The 19,517-nt window shown below is 35.1% G+C and overlaps 1 protein-coding gene across 3 annotated transcripts; it reads left to right on the forward strand.

The window, feature by feature from the left end:
- The first annotated feature begins 696 nt into the window (after positions 1-696).
- On the forward strand, positions 697-17,811 carry MANEA (mannosidase endo-alpha). 3 transcript variants are annotated; one of them, XM_032183946.1, is made up of 5 exons: positions 697-741; positions 6,956-7,548; positions 11,060-11,169; positions 13,453-13,529; positions 14,216-17,811. In XM_032183946.1, the coding sequence occupies exons 2-5, from the start codon at positions 6,999-7,001 to the stop codon at positions 14,850-14,852; spliced, it is 1,374 nt and encodes a 457-aa protein (XP_032039837.1). In that variant the 5' UTR covers positions 697-741; positions 6,956-6,998; the 3' UTR covers positions 14,853-17,811. The 3 variants fall into 3 exon arrangements, with proteins under 3 accessions (XP_032039837.1, XP_032039838.1, XP_032039839.1); XM_032183947.1 differs by lacking the exon at positions 697-741 and adding an exon at positions 878-1,032; XM_032183948.1 differs by lacking the exon at positions 697-741 and adding an exon at positions 878-959.
- The last annotated feature ends 1,706 nt before the right edge of the window (positions 17,812-19,517 follow it).

The following is a 19,517-nucleotide window of genomic DNA, read 5'->3' on the forward strand; positions in this document are numbered from 1 at the left end:
AATTGATTTGTTTGCTAATCTCATTATGGCAACTATTCATGGCCTCTTTTCACTTAAAAAAAAAAAAAAAAAAAAAAAGTGTAAATCACATTCTGACCATTAATGCATGAAACATACACAAACCCAATTTTACACTGTTGTGACTGCATGCAAATACAAAAGGGTCATGTAACAGACCAAGCGTGTATCACCCTTCCACCCACATGCTTATGGCTTCTGACACAGGTGGTATGAAGGGGCATCATCCCAATGCCCTGGCTTTCTGGACGCACCGTGCTCTGAAGTCACCACACAGCATCGTGCACTGTCCTTTGGTTCTCCCCCAGCTGAAAACCAGTGGGCGACCCTGGAAAGAACCTTAAATCGTTTATTTAGACTTTTGAGTTAAAAATGAAGGAAAAGGGGGGGAGAAGTCGAGGGTGTCTAATAAGCAGCTAGCCGCTTCCCTTCCCCACAACACCTAAGAGCAGCTAGCTGCTGACAGAAAAGCGGAGGCAGGTTTCACGACCAAAACCCTGCCCTAGCTAAAGGTATTTGCGACTCCAACCCCTCAGGACCCCTCCACAACCCCCGCACCCCCGACGCGGGCCCTGCGGGCCGCCCTACACCCGCAACCCGCCCTGAAGTAGCCGCAGCGGCCGCGCATGCTCGCCCGCCCGGGCATGCGCTCCGTGCCGGAGCGGCGCGGCGCTCGGCTTCCCCCTGCGGCCGCCCCCGGGCCGGCCCTCCCGCCGCGGCCGGGTGAGTAGCGGCCGCGCTGCCGGCCCCGTCGGCGGGGCGGGGAGCGGGGCCGAGGGGCCGGGGGGCCGGGGCGGGCTCGGCGGCAGCGGGCGCAGGGCCGAGGTTGGGGGTGGGAGGGGGGGCTGCCTTAGCACGTTTAAAACAAGGAAAATACTGCGGGGTTGTTTGTTGTTCTTCTCGCTGCTTTCTCTTTGGAACTCAAAGCAGATTAGCGAAAGGTAATAGCTGTTTTATGAATGTTTTAAAATGAGCCAGGTCAGTATTGTCACACGTCAAATCCCGATTTTTAAGGTGGGTGGATAAAAAAGAAACCTTGCATTGTTGAAAGTGCTTAAAAATGTGTATATGTATTGTGTATACTAATACGTAAACTCAGTTATGCTTCCCATATAAAATGTCTTCTCTCATCTTTAATGATTTTCAAGTGTGTTTTTTTTTTTTTTTAAAAAAAAAAGACTTTTTTTTTTTTTCTAAAGAGTTGTCCTATGCAAACACTTGGAGAAATTTGCCAGTTCCTTTAATACTAGAAACACTCCCAAGGCTCTTAAAAGGAAGGTTGCACAGGCCAGCCTCTCTTGCTTTTAGTGTTTGTGTTTCAGACCCAAACGTGCTATGTGAGTGTGGTTTGGACAGACTCCTCCCCTGAGATTTAGCTTACAAAATGTCACCTGCTCAGTCCCTTGGGACCCAGAGTAACGTTTCCAGGTGCATATTTGCACTGTAGTCCCAGAATGCAGCACAGGATCAAGGATAGCCTGTAGGTTTGCAAAACATCAAACTTTTTGAATGCCTAAACTTTAGCTCTGTCTGGAGTTGATCTGTCTCTGCAGAGTGTTCAGGTTCATCTTCTAGCTGGGAAATGTTAGCAGAAGCTAAGCTAAGGAAACTTAACTGAGAAGCTTTGATATTTGCTGTGGGCCACCAGCCTCTCAGACTTTTGGATGACCTTTCCTCTCACTGAATCAAGAAAGTCAGATTTTTCCAAACCCTTTTCTGTGTTATGCTTTCATTTGTTATGTTTAAGGAGCATCAGAACAAAGAAATCTATAGTGTTTGCTGTTTCTTGCTAAAATAGATACTGTTTTATCTGAAAATACTTTCCTTGCGTTGCCTGTTTCTCTGTTGGGATCAATAAAACTGGCAGGAGAAACAAACATAGGCCCGGTTATAGAAACTTGAGCTATCAAAGGACCAAAATGATCTAGAGAAATTAAATCCCTTCTTTTCTATGAGTAAGGAAACACTTATTTTGGGAAAAATAATGGAGGGTAAGGGGGAAAGCTGGGTTACCATCTGTCACTCTACACCCTTTTCCTTCATAATAGGGGAAGGGAAAAACAGTAAAAGTTAAAGCTAGCTTGCAGAATAGCTGAAGGCAAAAAGGCAGTGGTGAGTGAGGGAGAAGAAAGCACACTGCTATCAAATGTGGGTTTGAATGGAAGAAATTATCCTTGTGACAGGCTCATTGTTAAGCTTGGGGTACAGTTTAGAAAATTAATTTTTTTTTAATGGAAGTATTAATTCTTTCTAGGAGGTATAAGGTCTCCCAGGAGCCTTCTCTTCTTCAGGCTGAACAACCCCAACTTCCTCAGCCTTTCTTCCTAGCAGAGGTGCTCCAGCCCTCTGAACATCCTCATGGACCTCTTTGTCCTTGTGCTGGGGGCCCCAGACCTAAACGCAGTGCTCCAGGTGGGTTTCACAACAGCAGAGCAGAGGGGGCACAAGAAGCATGTGGACCTGTTAGAACCAGCTGTGAAGATGATGAACACCTCTCCTATTAAGAAAGGCTGAAGCAGTTACGGTTGTTCAGCTGGGAGAAGAGAAGGATTCGTGGAGACCTCACTGCAGCTTTTCAATACCTAAAGGGGGCTTACAAAAAAGATAGGGAGCAATTTTTAGCTTGGGCAGACAGTGATGGGACAAGGGGGAATAGATTTAAACTAAAAGAGGGGAGATTTAGATTAGATGCTAGGAAGAAATTCTTCACTAGGAGGGTGGTAAGGCCCTGGTACAGGTTGCCCAGAGAAGCTGTGGAGGTGTCCATCCCTGGAGGTGTTCAAGGCCAGATTGGATGGGGGTTTGAGCAACCTGGGTGGGAGGTTCTTTAAGGTCCCTTCCAACCCAAGTTTCCTGAAGATTCTGACTTTTTCGGAGACCTTTAAGAGGAAAATTTGCCAAAGGTCTTTATGCCATACTTCCCAAAGTATGGAGTGAATGAATGATTGGTGTGCATGTGTATACATATATTTGAAGTTAATTTTGAAAAGATATACTATAATGCATAGAGGGAGGAAAACAATTTTAATTTTACAGGAACAAATGCTGAGCTCATTTCTACAATGCAGGAACTAGGTTTACGGGTGGTAATAATTCTGTAGTCAGATTGTTTATTAGCTGTCAGTTGAATTGATAGATTGCAGAAGTTTTGGGGAAAAAGAATAGAGAGCCAATTAAAAAAAAATAAATTTCCAGGATGCATGTTGAGTGCTGAATTGTATTAAAATTTGTTCCCTTATAAAGGAAGGATGTGATGTACGTAGACCTCAAACAGTATAGGGAGAAGAGGAAAAAAATAAAAACAGGTAAACAAAGCCAAGAGTGTTTAAATGTATCCAGTTATAGAGATGCATTTTAAAGACTGGAATTTTCTCTAAAGGAAAACTGAGCTAACTTGATAGAAGTAGTTGAATTAGTAGTGATGTAGAAAATACAAGTGATAATGAATGTAACCAGATGCTTGCTCTCCTAGTTTGAGAACTAAACTAGCAAGTGAGTTTCTAGGCTGCAGACGTTTTTTCATACTGGGCAGAGAAATGACTTTTGGTTTAAGAAGTCTGTGATCCACAAAGAGCTGAAATTGCCTAAATGTTTTGATAAAGCATTGGCATGCATTGGACCTGTTCTGGGTCCACAGGCAGAGACTGGTGATAGAAGCTAATTTGTTAAAGGCAGGGTTTTTCTGTTCTTTTAAAATGAATTCCCTAGTCAACAGAAGGAGCTTGAACTACTTTCATATATTTTCTGTTGTGCCAATGGGGTTCAACAAACTTGGGTTGGAATCCAAAAATTAACAAAGCTAACTAACTAGTTAACAAGGCATCTTACCAGTCAGAGCAACTGCATTTGAGATCTTAACCTACATACATGTACAGCTGAAGTTATTCAGGCATTCTTTTCCCTGCTGAGGAACTGCCTTTGGATCCAACAGTCCAAGGCAAGGTACTTCATGGGTATATAAAAGGCCTGTGTTTACATCAGTAAATTGAAGTCTGTTCTAAAATTTGGATGTTGATAACAGAGCATAGCTGTGATTTTGTATGTCTTTTGATCAGAAATGTATTCTAAGCCTCCGTTTCCTATGCCAAACAACATCACTTCAGTTAGCTGTTTCACATAGCATACGTGCTCAGTCTGTTTCCCTGATATTACTGTTCTGCTGTGGCACTAGTGTGGATGAGCATAATTTGCATATCTGAAGAATGACATAATGCAAACACTGCCAACCTGTAGCTCTTGAATGCAGCTGCTACAGTAAAGGTATCTATGCCAGGGCTGAACTGTGTCATTGAGACTATGTTGGCATGCAAAAGACAAGCTGTTAGCATAGGTATCACATACTTGTTTTAGAAATACTGCACTTGAATGTGGAGGTTCTGTATAAGTACATGAGAATAGCATAATATGCTATGGTAGACCAGAGTCTGTCCTGATGCTAGTAAAATTTTTTATCTGTGTAATCAAAAGCTTCTAGTGGAAGTACAATTAGTACGTATGGTGCTCACTTTTTAATATATTTTAATTATAAATATTTCATTTGAAAAATGTTTGTTTAAATAACAATGTGGAACACTAAGATCAATTCCCAACATTTCAGAAAAAAAAAAAATATGAGAGTGAAAAAGTGCTCAGGAAAAATTTGAGAGCTGTTCTTTGCTTAATAAGCAAAGAACAGAAAATAACAGTTTCTTCAACAGATAATAGAACAGCACTAATGAAAAACGTTAAAACATTCTAATGATAGACCATAATCCCTAGTGTCATGAAATCTCTTTATAGAAGAGATGAGATGAAATAAAATAATAATTGCAAAATAATTTATAATTGGCAAACCTGGATTTTGTTTTCTGAACGTCAATAGTATGTGGTTAAAATGAAGAAAATTGGAATGCATTAATATGTTTAACCAGGTAAATGACATTGTTCCCTTTCAAGGAGGAGGGAGGAACAAAAAAATGCACCCTCATCCTGTAGAAAACTGTGTGTGATCCTAAACTTGAGTTAAATTCCCAGAAGGTGGGCATGATAAACTGGAAAGAAGGCTGGAAAGGTCAGGAGAAAAAAAAAAAAAAAAAAAACAAAACATAGTAGAATTAGTCTGAATGTCTTTTAATTTCTCACTAGAAAAAAAAAATGTTGAGGATTCCAAATAATCTCAGTGACAGAATTCTAAGATCTTGGTATGGATTGTGAGCTGTATAAAAAGAGCTCTGTAATTTGATGTAAAGTGATGTGAAATCCATTAAATGAAGAGTCTTAAATAAAGTGAAGCACTATAAGAATATATGCTGTAAAATCATTTTCCCTGACAGTAACCAAGGGTATGGTTTCACAGTCCAGTTGTTGAAAATGAGCTACTTCATTTTCCTTTTTTTCTCTTCCTCCATCTGTGCTGTTAACTCATTTGTTGGCATTAATGCTGTTATACTTAACTCAGCTGAGTCAGCTTTCCAGGCAAGTAAGAGGTTTTGTTGTCTATTTTGAGATGTTAACAGGATTTTGCTCTTTGAGCATACAAGTACTATGTATACTAGATGAATACCAGGGGTTACAAAAGGCAGGCATAAAGATGAATGGAATAAGGTTCAAGTGGAAACAGAACTTCCCACTTTGGTAGTGTCACAGTGCTAATTCAACTCAAATTATGTTGTTAAAAAGCATATTCTAAAATTCCTTATCTAAGCTTCTCATGGTCATAGCAGTGACGCATATGGTATTGTGACAATTAAAGCTATACATGTGTATGTGTGTACGTACATGTGTATGTCACATGTGTATGTGTGTACATACATGTGTATGTCAATGCATAGCAATTAAAGCACTCAAACAGTAGTCAAGAACATTGTTAGGAAACTAAGGTGAGAGATACTTTATAAGTAAGTAAAAATGACCTGTGTATTCCTCCGGAATTTAAAGTTGGATTCTAAAATTTGGATATCAGTGGCAGAAACACAAAATCACAGCTGTTGAATCAGAAATTTATTTTAAGATTTTTCATTTTCATGCATAATCTTCTTCCACAAAATTCTGTGGTTACTTAACTTTCATTTATTCTTTTCTTTTGCTTTGAGTTTAATGTTGAACAGGAAAACCAAGGAATAAAGTAATCAAGGTTTTGTGTACAGTTTTTCTTCTCCCTCCTTCCAGTGCTCAAATTTTACTGTGGTCAAGCTATTGCTCTTGCTTTGAACTTAGTCCTGGAATTGCACGTGCAGCTGTGGTACTGTACTAACAGGCTGCCAGCAGATAAGGCTTTCTCATTGTAGGTTTTCTCGTATCTTTAATGCTGTGCTTTAATAAATATTTATTTGTTTATTTATGATGTAAATCAGCAAATAAATGTGAATTTCAGAAGTGAAAGTTGAAAAGCATTACAGTGCAAAGTTTAATTGGCCAAAAATATTTAGGCAATGAATTTCTTATCTAAACAAGGGGTGGTTGGTCTAGTAAGTGGTTAGTAATAACAAATCCATATTCTGAACATAAACTGTGCTTCTGTCAATATCTCATTTTGTTTTTTATTCTTATTCTTTGACATTACTCTCTTTTCATGGCTTTTGCTTTTTTTCTGGTAATTATTTTATTTCTGTCAGACTTGTCAAAATATAATACTTCTTAAATAACGTCACAAAGATTTCAATTTCATGGGACTTACTTGGGTTAGGAAAACAGCAAAGTCTAAAAGTAAGACATTTAATAAAAACTGTGATTCCTCAGTGGTAGAACTTTAGCCATTGACACGCGTTCTCAAACCCAGAAGTGTTTTTGTTCCTTTCCACCCTTTTAATCCCTTGCAAAGACCTGTCATTTATGCAATATATAAATGTCACATAAATGTCTCCGTATGATTTCTGTTATGTAGAAACTTGAAAAATAAATTTATGCTATTAAATAAGGTAATAAGAAATCTGATTTTAAAAATTGTTTCTTTTGATAGTTGCTGCCAAAATCCTTCTGTTTGGATTCTGAACTATGACATCATGGCAAGATTTCGCAGAAGAACATGCATCATTTTGTTGCTTTTTATTTTGTTTATTTGCTCCATAATGATGGCATTGAAGACTCTGAGACCTGACCGAGCTGGCTTTGGGGACCCATTTGGACTTGGTTTGTTGCCTGAGTTTCAGCAACGGACAGAGCTCTTAGACAATAAACAAAATTCACTGAATAGGGTTCATGGAGATACTGTAACACAAATAAGCAATATGCGTGCTGTTGCAGTCAATACTATGAAAGCATCTATGCCTCCTGTAAACAAGTTGGAAGAAGAGCTTTCTTCTCCTAATTATAACTTTCATATATTCTATTATAGTTGGTTTGGGAATCCACAGTTTGATGGCAAATATATTCACTGGAACCATCCGTTGTTGCCACATTGGGATCCCAAAATTGCAAACAATTATCCAAAGGGCAGGCATAATCCTCCTGAGGACATTGGTGCTAACTTTTATCCTGAACTCGGATCTTACAGTTCCAAAGACCCTTCTGTCATAGAAGCACACATGAAACAAATGCTTTCAGCTTCAATTGGTAATGAATGTTAATGTTTCAGAACATTGTTCATTTATCCAGCCTTAAATATTTGAAGGAACATGTTTGACCAATTTTTCTTTTTTTTCTGTGTACTTCTGGAAATGTCTGAAGTTAGTAAATGTCTTTCCAAGGTTTAACCTCCAATCTGAAACAGATCTAAAGCTGCATCTGATGAGTGTAACAGCACAGAAACTAAGAACTGTATTTGTAATCCTTTAGGTGTGTGTGTTTCATGACTTACTGTTAAGCACTGGTGTGTGTGTGTGTGTGTGTATATATATATATAAAAATAATAGTATATGGTATATAGAGAGAATATAGAGACCATTGTTAGAATATATTGTCTGTGTGTTTTATTTTTGGAAATTAGTACTTAAGTTTTAATAATAGTAAATCTTGTTAACATGGCAATGGAGCAATTTTTCCAAGTATGTGCTGCGTAACAAATATATTTGTTAAAAAGCAATTATTAGAGCTTTTATGTAACTTATATTTAATGTAGTTTATTCCTAGGTGTTCTCATTAGCTATAGAAGTGTCTTAAGTCAGAACTCAAGTAAGATAGTTTAGCATACCTAATAATGTTTAAAAAAAAAATTCCATACCAGAAATACCTTTTTTTTCCAATATAAACTGATGTTCCCTTTCTTAAATAGATGGAATATATAAATTACAGTATTTAATACATTTGTAATCCATTGTTTTTGTGTTTTACCGCTCTTCTGATGTTTATCATCTTTAAAATAAGCAATCATACAATTTAGTATTAAATTCTGAACAGCTTCTATAAATGTAGTTGGAACAACAAGACCAGAGTTTATAGAATCATTCCGAGTGATCACTTCAAAATGAACCACTTTCATTCACCTAGACACTAAGGATTTAAGGATTGATGTAACTGCTATATTCCAATTAGTAGTGTTTACTTTTTAAATTTTTAATTCTTTTTTGTTTGATTGTTTGTTTTTTAATCTAACCTGTATTTTGAACAGGTACTAATACAAAAGTAGGAATTTTTGTACTATTTTCAGTAATAACTCCTTTAACACCAGGAACACTAGCGACAGTAGAAAAGCTACTGCAGAGAAATCTCAGGTGTTAGTTGCCAGTAAGCACTTTTCCTGTCTTATTTAAAACAGAAAATAATTCATGGTAGTCTGATGAAACATAGCTTTATAAGAATCTGTGACATTACTCATCCTCTTAATGCAAACGCCTGATAACACTGAACTGGTAGTAGGAAATACGCAAAAGATGAGGAAAAATGCTTTGCAAAGAAAGGTTATTTTTAGGACCTGAAGTTATTTTTGCGTTTAATCTCATCAATATGAATGAGTGGTACATGCTTCCTGTAACATACTGTTTGTGATATATTACTGGTACTTGTCAAAAGTTATTTTTTTTTCTGTTGTTATTCTGAAGTACATTTGAAATTTTCTTCAGTCTAGATTTGACCATAATTTACTGCTTTTCTCAGGTCATTACTTCAAATATCACATCATTTTTATGAGATTAATACTGTGTTATTTTTTGTGTGTTTTGAGGTTGACTGTTTATAGCTTCTTTTAGTATTTTAGCTGATTTCTAATCCTAATCTTACGCATTTTTTGTTATATCAAATATTTTTTCTTTTAGCCTTTTTTGAGAGGCTTTATTAAGCCTCTCAAAAGTGGTTCTTTCAGCCAATGATGTGTAATGATCAAAGACACGTAAGAGATTAGAGCCGCAGGAACCACATGCAGTGCTGCCTTGTGTTATTTTTACATTTCACATTTTTTCCTTATTTAATTTCCTAGTTTCATAATCTGTTGTATTCATCTGTTATTCCTCAGAATGCTTGGTGAAACTGATTTTTTGAACCACCCTATTTTCTTGGTAGTTCCATTTTGAAGTCCTTCGTTTGTCTTGAATGACTATACTAAATCAATCCCGTTGTAGTCTCTTGAAGCGGTACATTGCTCTTATATTTTCTTTTCTGTGGCGTAAATAAAATAAGAATAAAGATAAAATCCCTGTCTTTTCAGGGAAAGAGCAATGTAAGTGTGAGTTAGGAGACAAATTGTTCACAGAACCTGAAATTTTCTGTTTCCTAACAGTTTAGAATGGGGTCTTGACAGATGTTGTATTCGAGATACATTGAAGACTGTAACCTGATTGTGTTTTTGTTCTTCTATTTGTCCTTAACATCGTAATCATTTAAATTTTGTCCTTTCTTCTTGTGTTAAATAAAAGATAGGGTGATAAAAATGCAGTAAGCTGTTGCATTTTTCTTGTCCTAAAGCAGACTGTCTCTTGAGGTAGTCTGTTATTTTTGATTCTCTTCTTGAAAAAATGTTGAGAGTATGTTGTGGGTAGTTGGACTAACCTCTGCTTTGTATAGTGAACTGAAATTTCTGTTTTTGACATTAGAAGATGGTTGTGTATTCATTCTAATTATTTATTTTGAATAATTTGGGGTTTATTTGAAAATTTTTATTTAGAAAACTTATAATATTAGTAAAGTGTAATGAATTTAGAGCATATCCTTATATGTCTGTGACCTAATCTATTTACTTAAAACATTACCTAGTGAACAAGAACCACACTGAGTTATTGTTCTATATGTTTAAAATAGTACTGTTAGGAAAATATTCCTACATCACTATCTCATATATTTCTTTCTGTCCTAACCTTCTTCTTGATTTATTACATTATTTCCAGCTACACACCTAAGCGGTCTCACTTGTTTATCTGACAGCATTTTATTTTAGAAGGAAAGGTTTTAGCCCCTTCTGAAGAGGTATGTCTTCCTTCGCTTTCATGGAGAGCATTAAGAAAACTTACAGCATATGGGCATTGTATTTATTGTCTTCTTTTTTGTCAGGCATAATAACTTGCTTAAATTTTTGAGAGTTACTCAAGCATGTTTTAGGTAATAAATTTAAAAACTAATTTCACCTAGTTGGAAGGGTGAATTACAGCATAGGGACTGCTTTTGGCTATAAGGAAGGTTGTGAGATTACGGTCACTGCTTCTAGTATGAAATGGCTGTTTTGTAATAGAGCATGAAGTATAATGCAGAAATACGTTGTGGAATAACTTATCATAAAATAAGAATCTTTTGATCACAGGCATAGGATTTTGATCATCTCTGGAGCGTTCTCTAGCCCAGTGCATTTCTCTAGCCATACTTATGCATAGCTATCATGCCTTCAGAGTATTCTCCACCCCGCTCTCATCAACATCTAGAGATGTTTCATGTTATGCAGAAAAGCGGAAGGTGGCAAGTGTTAAGCTTGGGACACTGACTACAAATCTGTTCCCTTGACAATTGCTTTTTTCACTGGTATCTTTAAAAATTGGGAGAGAAAAGTTAAAATATATCCTGAGAATACTGAGATTTCATAATTGATTAAAAAGTAATGTGAAATTCTCATTTATATAGATTTTACATCAAATAATAATTACATCTCATGACATCTACATGGTACATTTTCGCATAATTTGAAAGTGGTGTTTTGTATTTTCAGGTGTAATAGCACTTTCATGGTACCCACCAGGTATGGCTGATGAAAATGGAGAACCAACTGATGATTTGGTGCCTGTTATTTTGGATTATGCACACAAATACAATCTAAAGGTAAAGTCGTCTTAAGACAGGTAATAAAGGAGTATGTAGGAAAGAAGTAAAAAGTAAAAGTTTTCTGTGTTTGACCCATAATGTAGAGCAGGGAGATTTGTGTTGTAATAGTATCTTCTGTGTCTCCTATTATGTTGCACTTTTTTTTATTTGGGGGGGGGGGTTGAAGGGTGTTGTCCAGAAGTAGGTGTGTAGTGTGTAGCACTACACTGAATTTTATGAGTCTTTGGAGATGAGGGTAGTATTATGTTTCAAAATATTATAGAATGCGATGATCTATAAACTAGGTAACCGAGAAAGAAGAAAGGAGTAACCTAATTTTTCACATTACTACATAACTTGGTGGTACTCGAGGTCAGGCGCAATAATAAAGCGGAATTCAGAATTTCTGTGTTGTATGAATGTCTTTATTCTGAAAGGTATCAGTTAAAATTGCCTTGGACAGTCAGGTCGGGAGGGTGCTGCTCTGACTTTAGGATACTCCAGGGCATGACAGGATAGAAAGGCTAAATTACCTGAAATAGATGAAATAACAAATCAGTTAGGGATGACATCTAATCTAAAATCAGTTTTTCATTTTGTTTATTATTGTAGTTACACTTGTATTTTACCTTGAGTGGTCTGGGAGGGCCACGGGTGGGATGAAGAAAGGAAATGTATTTCCTTTTATTTTTGTCAAGTAATAATGAGGTTAACTTTTTGAACGATCTAAGTAGCTGTGTGCATTTCACCTCTGGAGTGTGTTGTCTGTATTGGGCACTAAAGAAATGTTCATCTGTTCTGGTTTTAGGTGGTCAGATTTACAGAAAAAAAAATCTGTCATTAATATCAACTGTAGATTATTTGTAAAGCAGGAGGAATGTAGGAAGATTAAATCAGATACAGAAGTAATTATCAAACTTGCAAATGTGATGTGCATTTCACTGTGACATGACGCAGCCTTTTTTATGTATAATTTTTTTTTATATAATAGTAAAATACATATTTTACTATTATATAAAAATAATACATATTTTACTAAAAAGAGCTAAAAGAGCTAGTTGACGTTCAGGTCCCTCAAAAGAGCCAGGCAAAACTGAAATAAACTACCCAAGAAAATTGTAATATTATGGTAATAATTGGGATGTGGAAGCAGTTGCTATTATTGTTTGGAATAATTACCGGAATACAGATACTAAGTAAAGATACTACCAGGGAACCTATACTTTCATTATAATGTTTTTTAAACATTATTGCTCTAGTAAATGAGTATAGTTAAGTGTTAGGAATGTCAGTAGACCCAAAACAGCAGAGAAAATAAATCTCTGTTTTAATAAAATAAGAAATAAACATCCGCTAGAAATGCAGCTCTGCTAAAGTTGTGTCCTTTTGATTTGCCTGTTTTTAAGAGATAGAAATATGAAGTATGAAATTATAACGCTCTTCAACCTGTACTATTGGTCCTTGTGATTTACTTTAACACTCCATTTTTATCTAGTTTGTACCTAATAGAGAAATTGGCTCTACAATGAAATTTGCTACCATTGTGGACTAGTTGAATGCTTTATTAAATTCTACTCTACTTGTTTTTTTCATTCTACATTCTACTCTAAACTTGCTTCTGAAAAACTAGTCGCTTTGATTGATGCAATAAACTTCTCCCTTTAATTGTGTAGTTGAAAATGACAAGATTTTTATATTGACGTGACTTCATGTGTGTGGAATAAATAATTCCATAAACCCTAAGCATGAATTCAGAGCAGTAGGAAGACATCGTATTAGATATAATTACAGGGGCTTATTGCTGTTGATAACTCCATACAATTTTAAATAAGATTTTCATGTCCCATATTTTAAAATCTAGTCTGACAGTGAAAACTCTTCTTGGAGAATTATTATGAATAGCAATGTATGCTTTGGAAAAGAAAAATTTAAATATTTCATTGGTTAACCAGTTCTTTGACATTCTAATAAACAATTTTTTATTTCAAGTTTTAGTTTCTATTGGAGTTTTTAAGTTTTCTGAAGCATGCTTACTACTCATTGTAGCTTAGGGAAAACAAAAGGAGTGTTTTGTACTAATGAAAAATATTTACTCTATTACTGAACTTTATTGGATCTCAAGCTACTCATCTTTAAGAGTTGAATTAGTTTGGACTATTCTCAAATTACTAACAAAAACTGTGATGCCCTGTAAGGAGGAATATTTTTAATGTGGCTGGTACTTGGTTCATATAGCAGACAATGCCAAGTATTTAATAATATTTTAGGTTTCTGTTGCTTTACTGCATTTTCAATTTTCAGGTCACTTTTCATATTGAGCCCTACAAAGATAGAGATGACCGCAGTATGTACCACAATGTCAAATACATCATTGACAAGTGAGTGCTCTCAGAATGTTTCTTTTTAGTTTTGTTACATATTGATTTAGAGAACTTTGGTATGTTATCTAGAGCTTGAAAGAATATATTAAGAACGTGTATTGAGATTTAATAAAATTTTATGACACTTGGTTCATATTTCCAGTAGTACTGAAACTCATTCTGTTTTCTAAATACTGAAGTATGAACTACTTTAACAACTACTTTGTGTAGTTATTCAAATGTACATTGCTTTCAACATTCATGAAATTAAAGTATTAAGTATACGATACATAAATTAGACATATGTTTTTATAGTGACAAATGAGCAGCGAGGTATAACATGTTGACCTGTAATGATTTTAATTCTGCTTGTCAAATTTTGTACAGCTACTAGTTGTTTTGTTCATCAGTGCTACTTACACTGTCTTGTTCCTTACTGAATTAGAGAATTGCCTTTCAGAGAAAAGTAATACCTACAGTGCAGTTCTACACTAAATTACTGATTAGTAATAGTTTAAAGGATCTTTGGAGATTCATTATTCAGTAATTCAGCAGGCACTGGATTGAAAATGGATATGGATTGCTACATTTTGAAGCACCTGTACTGTCTTTAAAATGATTTTTAGAGATTAAAATCTTCAGATTGTAAATCAGTGTCTTTCAAATGGCAAATCTTATTTTAATGATACTTCTTTGCTTTATAGATATGGAGCCCATCCAGCCTTTTACAGGCATAAGACCAGCACAGGCAGATTTCTTCCCATGTTTTACGTTTATGATTCTTATGTAACAATTCCTGAAATATGGGCAAATCTGTTAACTGTATCTGGATCACAGACTATTCGAAATACTCCATATGATGCATTATTCATTGCTCTTCTTGTAGAAGAAAAACATAAGCATGATATTCACAGAAGTGGCTTTGATGGAATGTATACATATTTTGCCACCAATGGCTTCTCTTATGGCTCATCGCATCATAATTGGGCAAGTTTAAAAGCCTTTTGTGATAGTAACAACTTAATGTTTATTCCAAGCGTGGGACCAGGGTATATTGACACCAGTATTCGACCATGGAACAACCACAACACCCGTAATCGTGTCAATGGGAAATACTATGAGACTGCCTTTAATGCAGCCCTTTTGGTGCGACCAGAAATTATTTCCATTACATCTTTTAATGAATGGCATGAAGGTACTCAGATTGAAAAAGCTGTCCCTAAACGGACTGGACAGATAGTTTACCTTGATTATAAGCCCCATAAACCAAATGTTTACCTGGAGCTGACTCAGAAGTGGTCTGAGAAGTACAGAAAAGAAAAAGAGCAGTGGCTTATGTGAGCTATTGCTGCTGCCATTGTTCCTTAACATACTAAATGCAATGAGAAAGAAATTGACAGCTGAAGAATCTGTTATAACATGTCTTTATTATAAATATGTCCAAATTGTTATATCACATGAATGTATATGCACTACTACTGAATTTGAATTTCAAAGAGTAAAAAAAATGATTACAATAATTGGCATCTCTAACATTGGGTATTGTAGTTCAAGAAAGCTTTTTTCTTAATAGTAATTTGCATGCTGAACTTAAAGAACGTCTGCATGGGTTAACTACATGACTGAAGTAGAACAAAAATTTGGCAGTTATATTTATGTACTTATTCATGCAGTTGTATTCCTAATCAAAGTGATGCTTTAAGCTGAATTTTATCTTGGTAGATTCTTGTAGGATGCACGTCTGTAGTGTGTGGAGTAATCTGCATCTACTGTTTTTATGCTTTGCACATTGTGATTTCTTGATTATAAGATTAATTTGTGGTAAAAACACTGAAGATATATGTGTGATGCAACAATGGTGTTTGTTTTCTTTCTTTAATATTTGAAAGATTGAGTTCTAAAGAACTGCTGAAGGATTTATAGTTTACTCTGTTTGTTCTGTTCAATACATGGTGCAGACTTTTGAATGCTGGATACTGACCAATTACATTGTTTTTCTATGTTTGAATTTAAAAAAAAAAAATTATCTGAAAATATTTTTTGTGGGGGAAAATCCCTAAAAATGAAAAAAATCTATTACGTTTTCAATTGATTGACTGCAGACACAATTTTAGTTTCTTTTTAGAAATGTTTAAAGATTCTAAGCTAATATATTACTAGTCCTACAATAAATGCAATTTTAGGTTATGCTTTTTCATTTACAATTTAGGAACAGTGTAGTTTGGTAGCAGTGACAGCAGCCACCCATTACTTTTGTTAGAAATGTGAGATTTCAATTTTTCATGTAGTTCATTGGGTAGTTCCAGGGCAGTAAATGCTAAAGTCTTCTAATTGTTCAAGTTCCCCACCAGTATTACCTTTAACTATACGGTGTTCCTGGAAATAAGTACTTTTTAGACCTGAAAGTCTCACCTTTCAAATGTAGTGAGTGATTATTAACTGGTTTTCTTACTTAATCTTGAAAAGTTCAAGTCACATGGGCATGTCTCCTCAGGACCCCCTTTTTTTTTTGTTTGTGGGGGTGAGAGGTTGGGGGCGTGAGGCAAGACATTTTCATACAACTTTGTAGAAAAACAGTAGACATTGGAATGGTAGACACTGCAGTATTTTATTTGCAGAGTGTTTAATTGCAGCAAAGTGGCTTTTTCAAAACATTTTTTATACAAGGTGCTGATCCTGTGTTGTAGTTAGTATGCTGGAACTGTTGCGACCACTGGAATCCTATAATTTCAGCACTACCCACTTTTTACTCGGTTACTCACAGTGCTCTGTCCATGAAATTGTAAAGTGCATGAGGGGACTTCTGGCTAAAAAAGAAAACAACCCAAAAAAGAAAGCAGTATGTTCTAGAGTCCTTCTGGTGGTATGAAGGAGGCTTGATTATTTAACTTCCAGTTATTTGCAATTTAATTCTCTTGTCACTTCTTTGCAATTATTAAAAAGATGTCATGCAATGCCATCAGCTCCTTGAAAAAAATGGAGAAATTGAGTTACAGATGTATAATCTGACATGTTAAAGTGTGCCTCTAGAACTAATGCAGTCTTACTTGTATTTGTTATTTTTTTCATGTTCATACTGTGTCTCTGCAAACTCGAAAGTTCTTCTAACAGAAATGTTTACTAAAGCTTATTTTACTTGCACTCAAGTCGATAAAATGAAGAAAGATACAGGTATTACCACAGTCACAAAATTGTGTTTGAGACATATGAAGCACTTGTTAAACTTTTACCACTTAAAAATTAACCACTTTGCCATTTATTAAGGAAAAATGATTTATACATTTTTACTATAACTCCCTTGAATAGCTATGTGTAATTTGTTTTCATAATTTGGTACATGTTTTTTACAGTCCAAAGAGCCCATATATTTATTTTAAATGTAAAAGAATGGTTAACTTATTTGCATATCTATATTGCATATATTATTAAACAATTTTCTGGATTCAAACTGTTTAAAGGACAAATCTCTTTTTCCCTGCTTAAACTTTTGTCATCCACTCTTCTTCTCTCACAGCAGTTGTCTGAACTCTTTACTAGTCATGACAACTGTGCACTCAGCTTTCAGCGTCTCACTTTCTCCCAGTAGCAGTTTATATTTTCTCTGTGACTGTAGAAGTTGCTTCTTTTGTTGATGTTTAAAGTTTAAATTTTTTGTGTAGTTTTGTACAATGATTTTGAGATGATCTTGGTTTAAAATGCAATTTATGGTAACAACATAATGGATCTCCATTCTTAGAAAGACTGTAATTACTGTAAAGGTATCATTTAGCCCTTGCTGTGAAGTGATTTTGGGCTGTGACACACAGGTGTGTCAATGGGATCTTTAGAAGAATGTACAGAATTTATGGAAAAAAAAAATAAAGAAAAGTTACCTAGTTCTCATCACCTCTGAGCACTTACTATATTTTTGTGTTTAATGTATTTTAAAGGCTAAATATGCAACCTGGAAAAGAAATTAAATCATAGATTAGGATTGAATTTGAGGAGATAGCAGCTGCTAGGACTACCTCATCCACCTTCCCAGTACTTTCTATATGCTTGGAGCAAATATTAATGCAAGTATTAGAGGAGAAAACCAGACTTCTGTGGATGAATTGCCGCTGCAATCAAAAATATATATATATATCTTTTTCCAAAGTGGTTAAAGTATGTCTATGGGAAAAGATTAGTACAAAATGCAAATAAATAAGATTCTCTGTTATAAGTGCACATTTTCTGGGGTGAATATATATAGAAGATGATTGCTCCAAGCTTCACAGTTGCATTTAAAAAAAAAAAAAAAAAAGAATGATTGAATGTGCAATCAAAATTGTGAGGGAGTGATGACTATTCTGAGTTTCAGATCTTAAATGAAATTTAAAGAATATCTAAATCCCATCTCACTTCTGCCTTACACCCCTATTTTTTTGCCTAATTGAAACGATTTACTCACATTTTTTACTAATAATTTACTAACGATTACTCAACATTTTTAGAATGATGAATTTCATTTGATTCATCTTGTTGTAGTATGTTATAGTACTTACATGAAGCGATATACTAAGTTTATACAAATTAGGGAAGAAATACTATGGTAATACTAAATAGAGATCATGCTATGCAATGCATCTGCACCTACAGAAATGCCTGTATTGATTGCATACTACTGACTTAAGTATCACTGGAGGGGAAATGATCTCTGAGACAAGTAGCAAGTCTTTGTGGTGAGAGAGCTTACTTTCAAAGGAAACTCTCTAGGTTCGTTTCTGTTTCTGTCAGTTGTGATCAAGTAAATTGTTACAGTTCTATGAGCTGTCTCAGAAGTGAAGCTCAATACATCTTCTCTGAAGTCAGGATTTATATTAAATCTTGCATAGATCTATAAACTAGTACAGAATTCTAATTTAAGGGAAGGAGCATGTGCATATGCTGTTACTATTTCAGTGGTAAGCTGTAAATTATTGTGAAGGTAGTTTCTGTACTTGGGTTCATCATGTGTGTCTAGAGCCTTTCTTTTGAGGTGCCAATGATTTGTCTCTTAACAGGTTGTTGAAACAGAAGGGTCTTTATTTTTATTATAAGACTTTCTATATATACGCTGTATATAATTGGAATTTAACATTGCACACAGGACTCTTGGGTTCTATGGAAAATGTTTTACAGGAGTGAGTGTTTTCAGCACGGTGGTGCTAGCAGAATATATATATCTCTGTGTAAATGTACAGGACCATGCTGGTGTATGTTTGGTGGTGGTGGTTGTGGTAAATCTCATGTGCCTAAGTACTGAAGAGGAGATATAAACTATTTACTAAATAATTGCCATTTAACGTAAGTTGAAAATTTCTTCCTGTCTTAAGGTACTTTACAAGTGTCAATTCTTATCCTTCTACTTGCTTAAAATAGTGTCAATATTTCATTCCTTTTTTATCTGTTACTTCTGACCACTTCGTTAAATGCTGCATAAACTCCTCAAGTGATTGTTCTTTTCAGACTTTGTAATGTTCATTGAGAGAATCTACAAAAACATTAGCACTGCAGAAGAGCCTGGTATATATTTCATATTGTATAGTTATGATTTTTTTTGTGTGAATGGATGATGTATCTTGGATGTATATTGAACATGGATAAATAAAATACATTTTATTTCCTTTAATACACTACCTGTCCATGGCAGAGATGCATTTGCTTACATGCAACAAAAACAAATGTGTGTGTGTGTGTCTATATATATTATAAATACATACATATATGTATGCATATAACTGAAGTCATTATTTGTAAAGTACTATATCTTTGTATTAAATTATAGATTAGATTTGGCTACTTTTATGCAAGCAATGTTTTTAATTCCCTATGATGTTTACAAAAAAATAAAGTTGCTTATGTATGAATACTATTGTGAATAATAAACATATGCCTAAAAAGAGTGGCTTAAATGAAATGTTTGATAGCATTTTTTGAATAGTATGAGTCTGGAAAGTGTTGTGTTTTTTTTGTTTGTTTGTTTTGTTTTGTTTTACTTTTCTG

Source organism: Aythya fuligula, chromosome 3 (assembly GCF_009819795.1).
Source record: "Aythya fuligula isolate bAytFul2 chromosome 3, bAytFul2.pri, whole genome shotgun sequence".
NCBI classification, from domain to species: domain Eukaryota; kingdom Metazoa; phylum Chordata; class Aves; order Anseriformes; family Anatidae; genus Aythya; species Aythya fuligula.

Excerpts from the sequence above, each read along its gene's own strand:
- MANEA (XM_032183946.1), top strand. The coding sequence starts at position 6,999 with ATGGCAAGATTTCGCAGAAGAACATGCATCATTTTGTTGCTTTTTATT. Across the intron at positions 7,549-11,059 it reads AATGCTTTCAGCTTCAATTG|GTGTAATAGCACTTTCATGG; the intron begins GTAATGAATGTT and ends TTGTATTTTCAG. Across the intron at positions 13,530-14,215 it reads GTCAAATACATCATTGACAA|ATATGGAGCCCATCCAGCCT; the intron begins GTGAGTGCTCTC and ends TTTGCTTTATAG.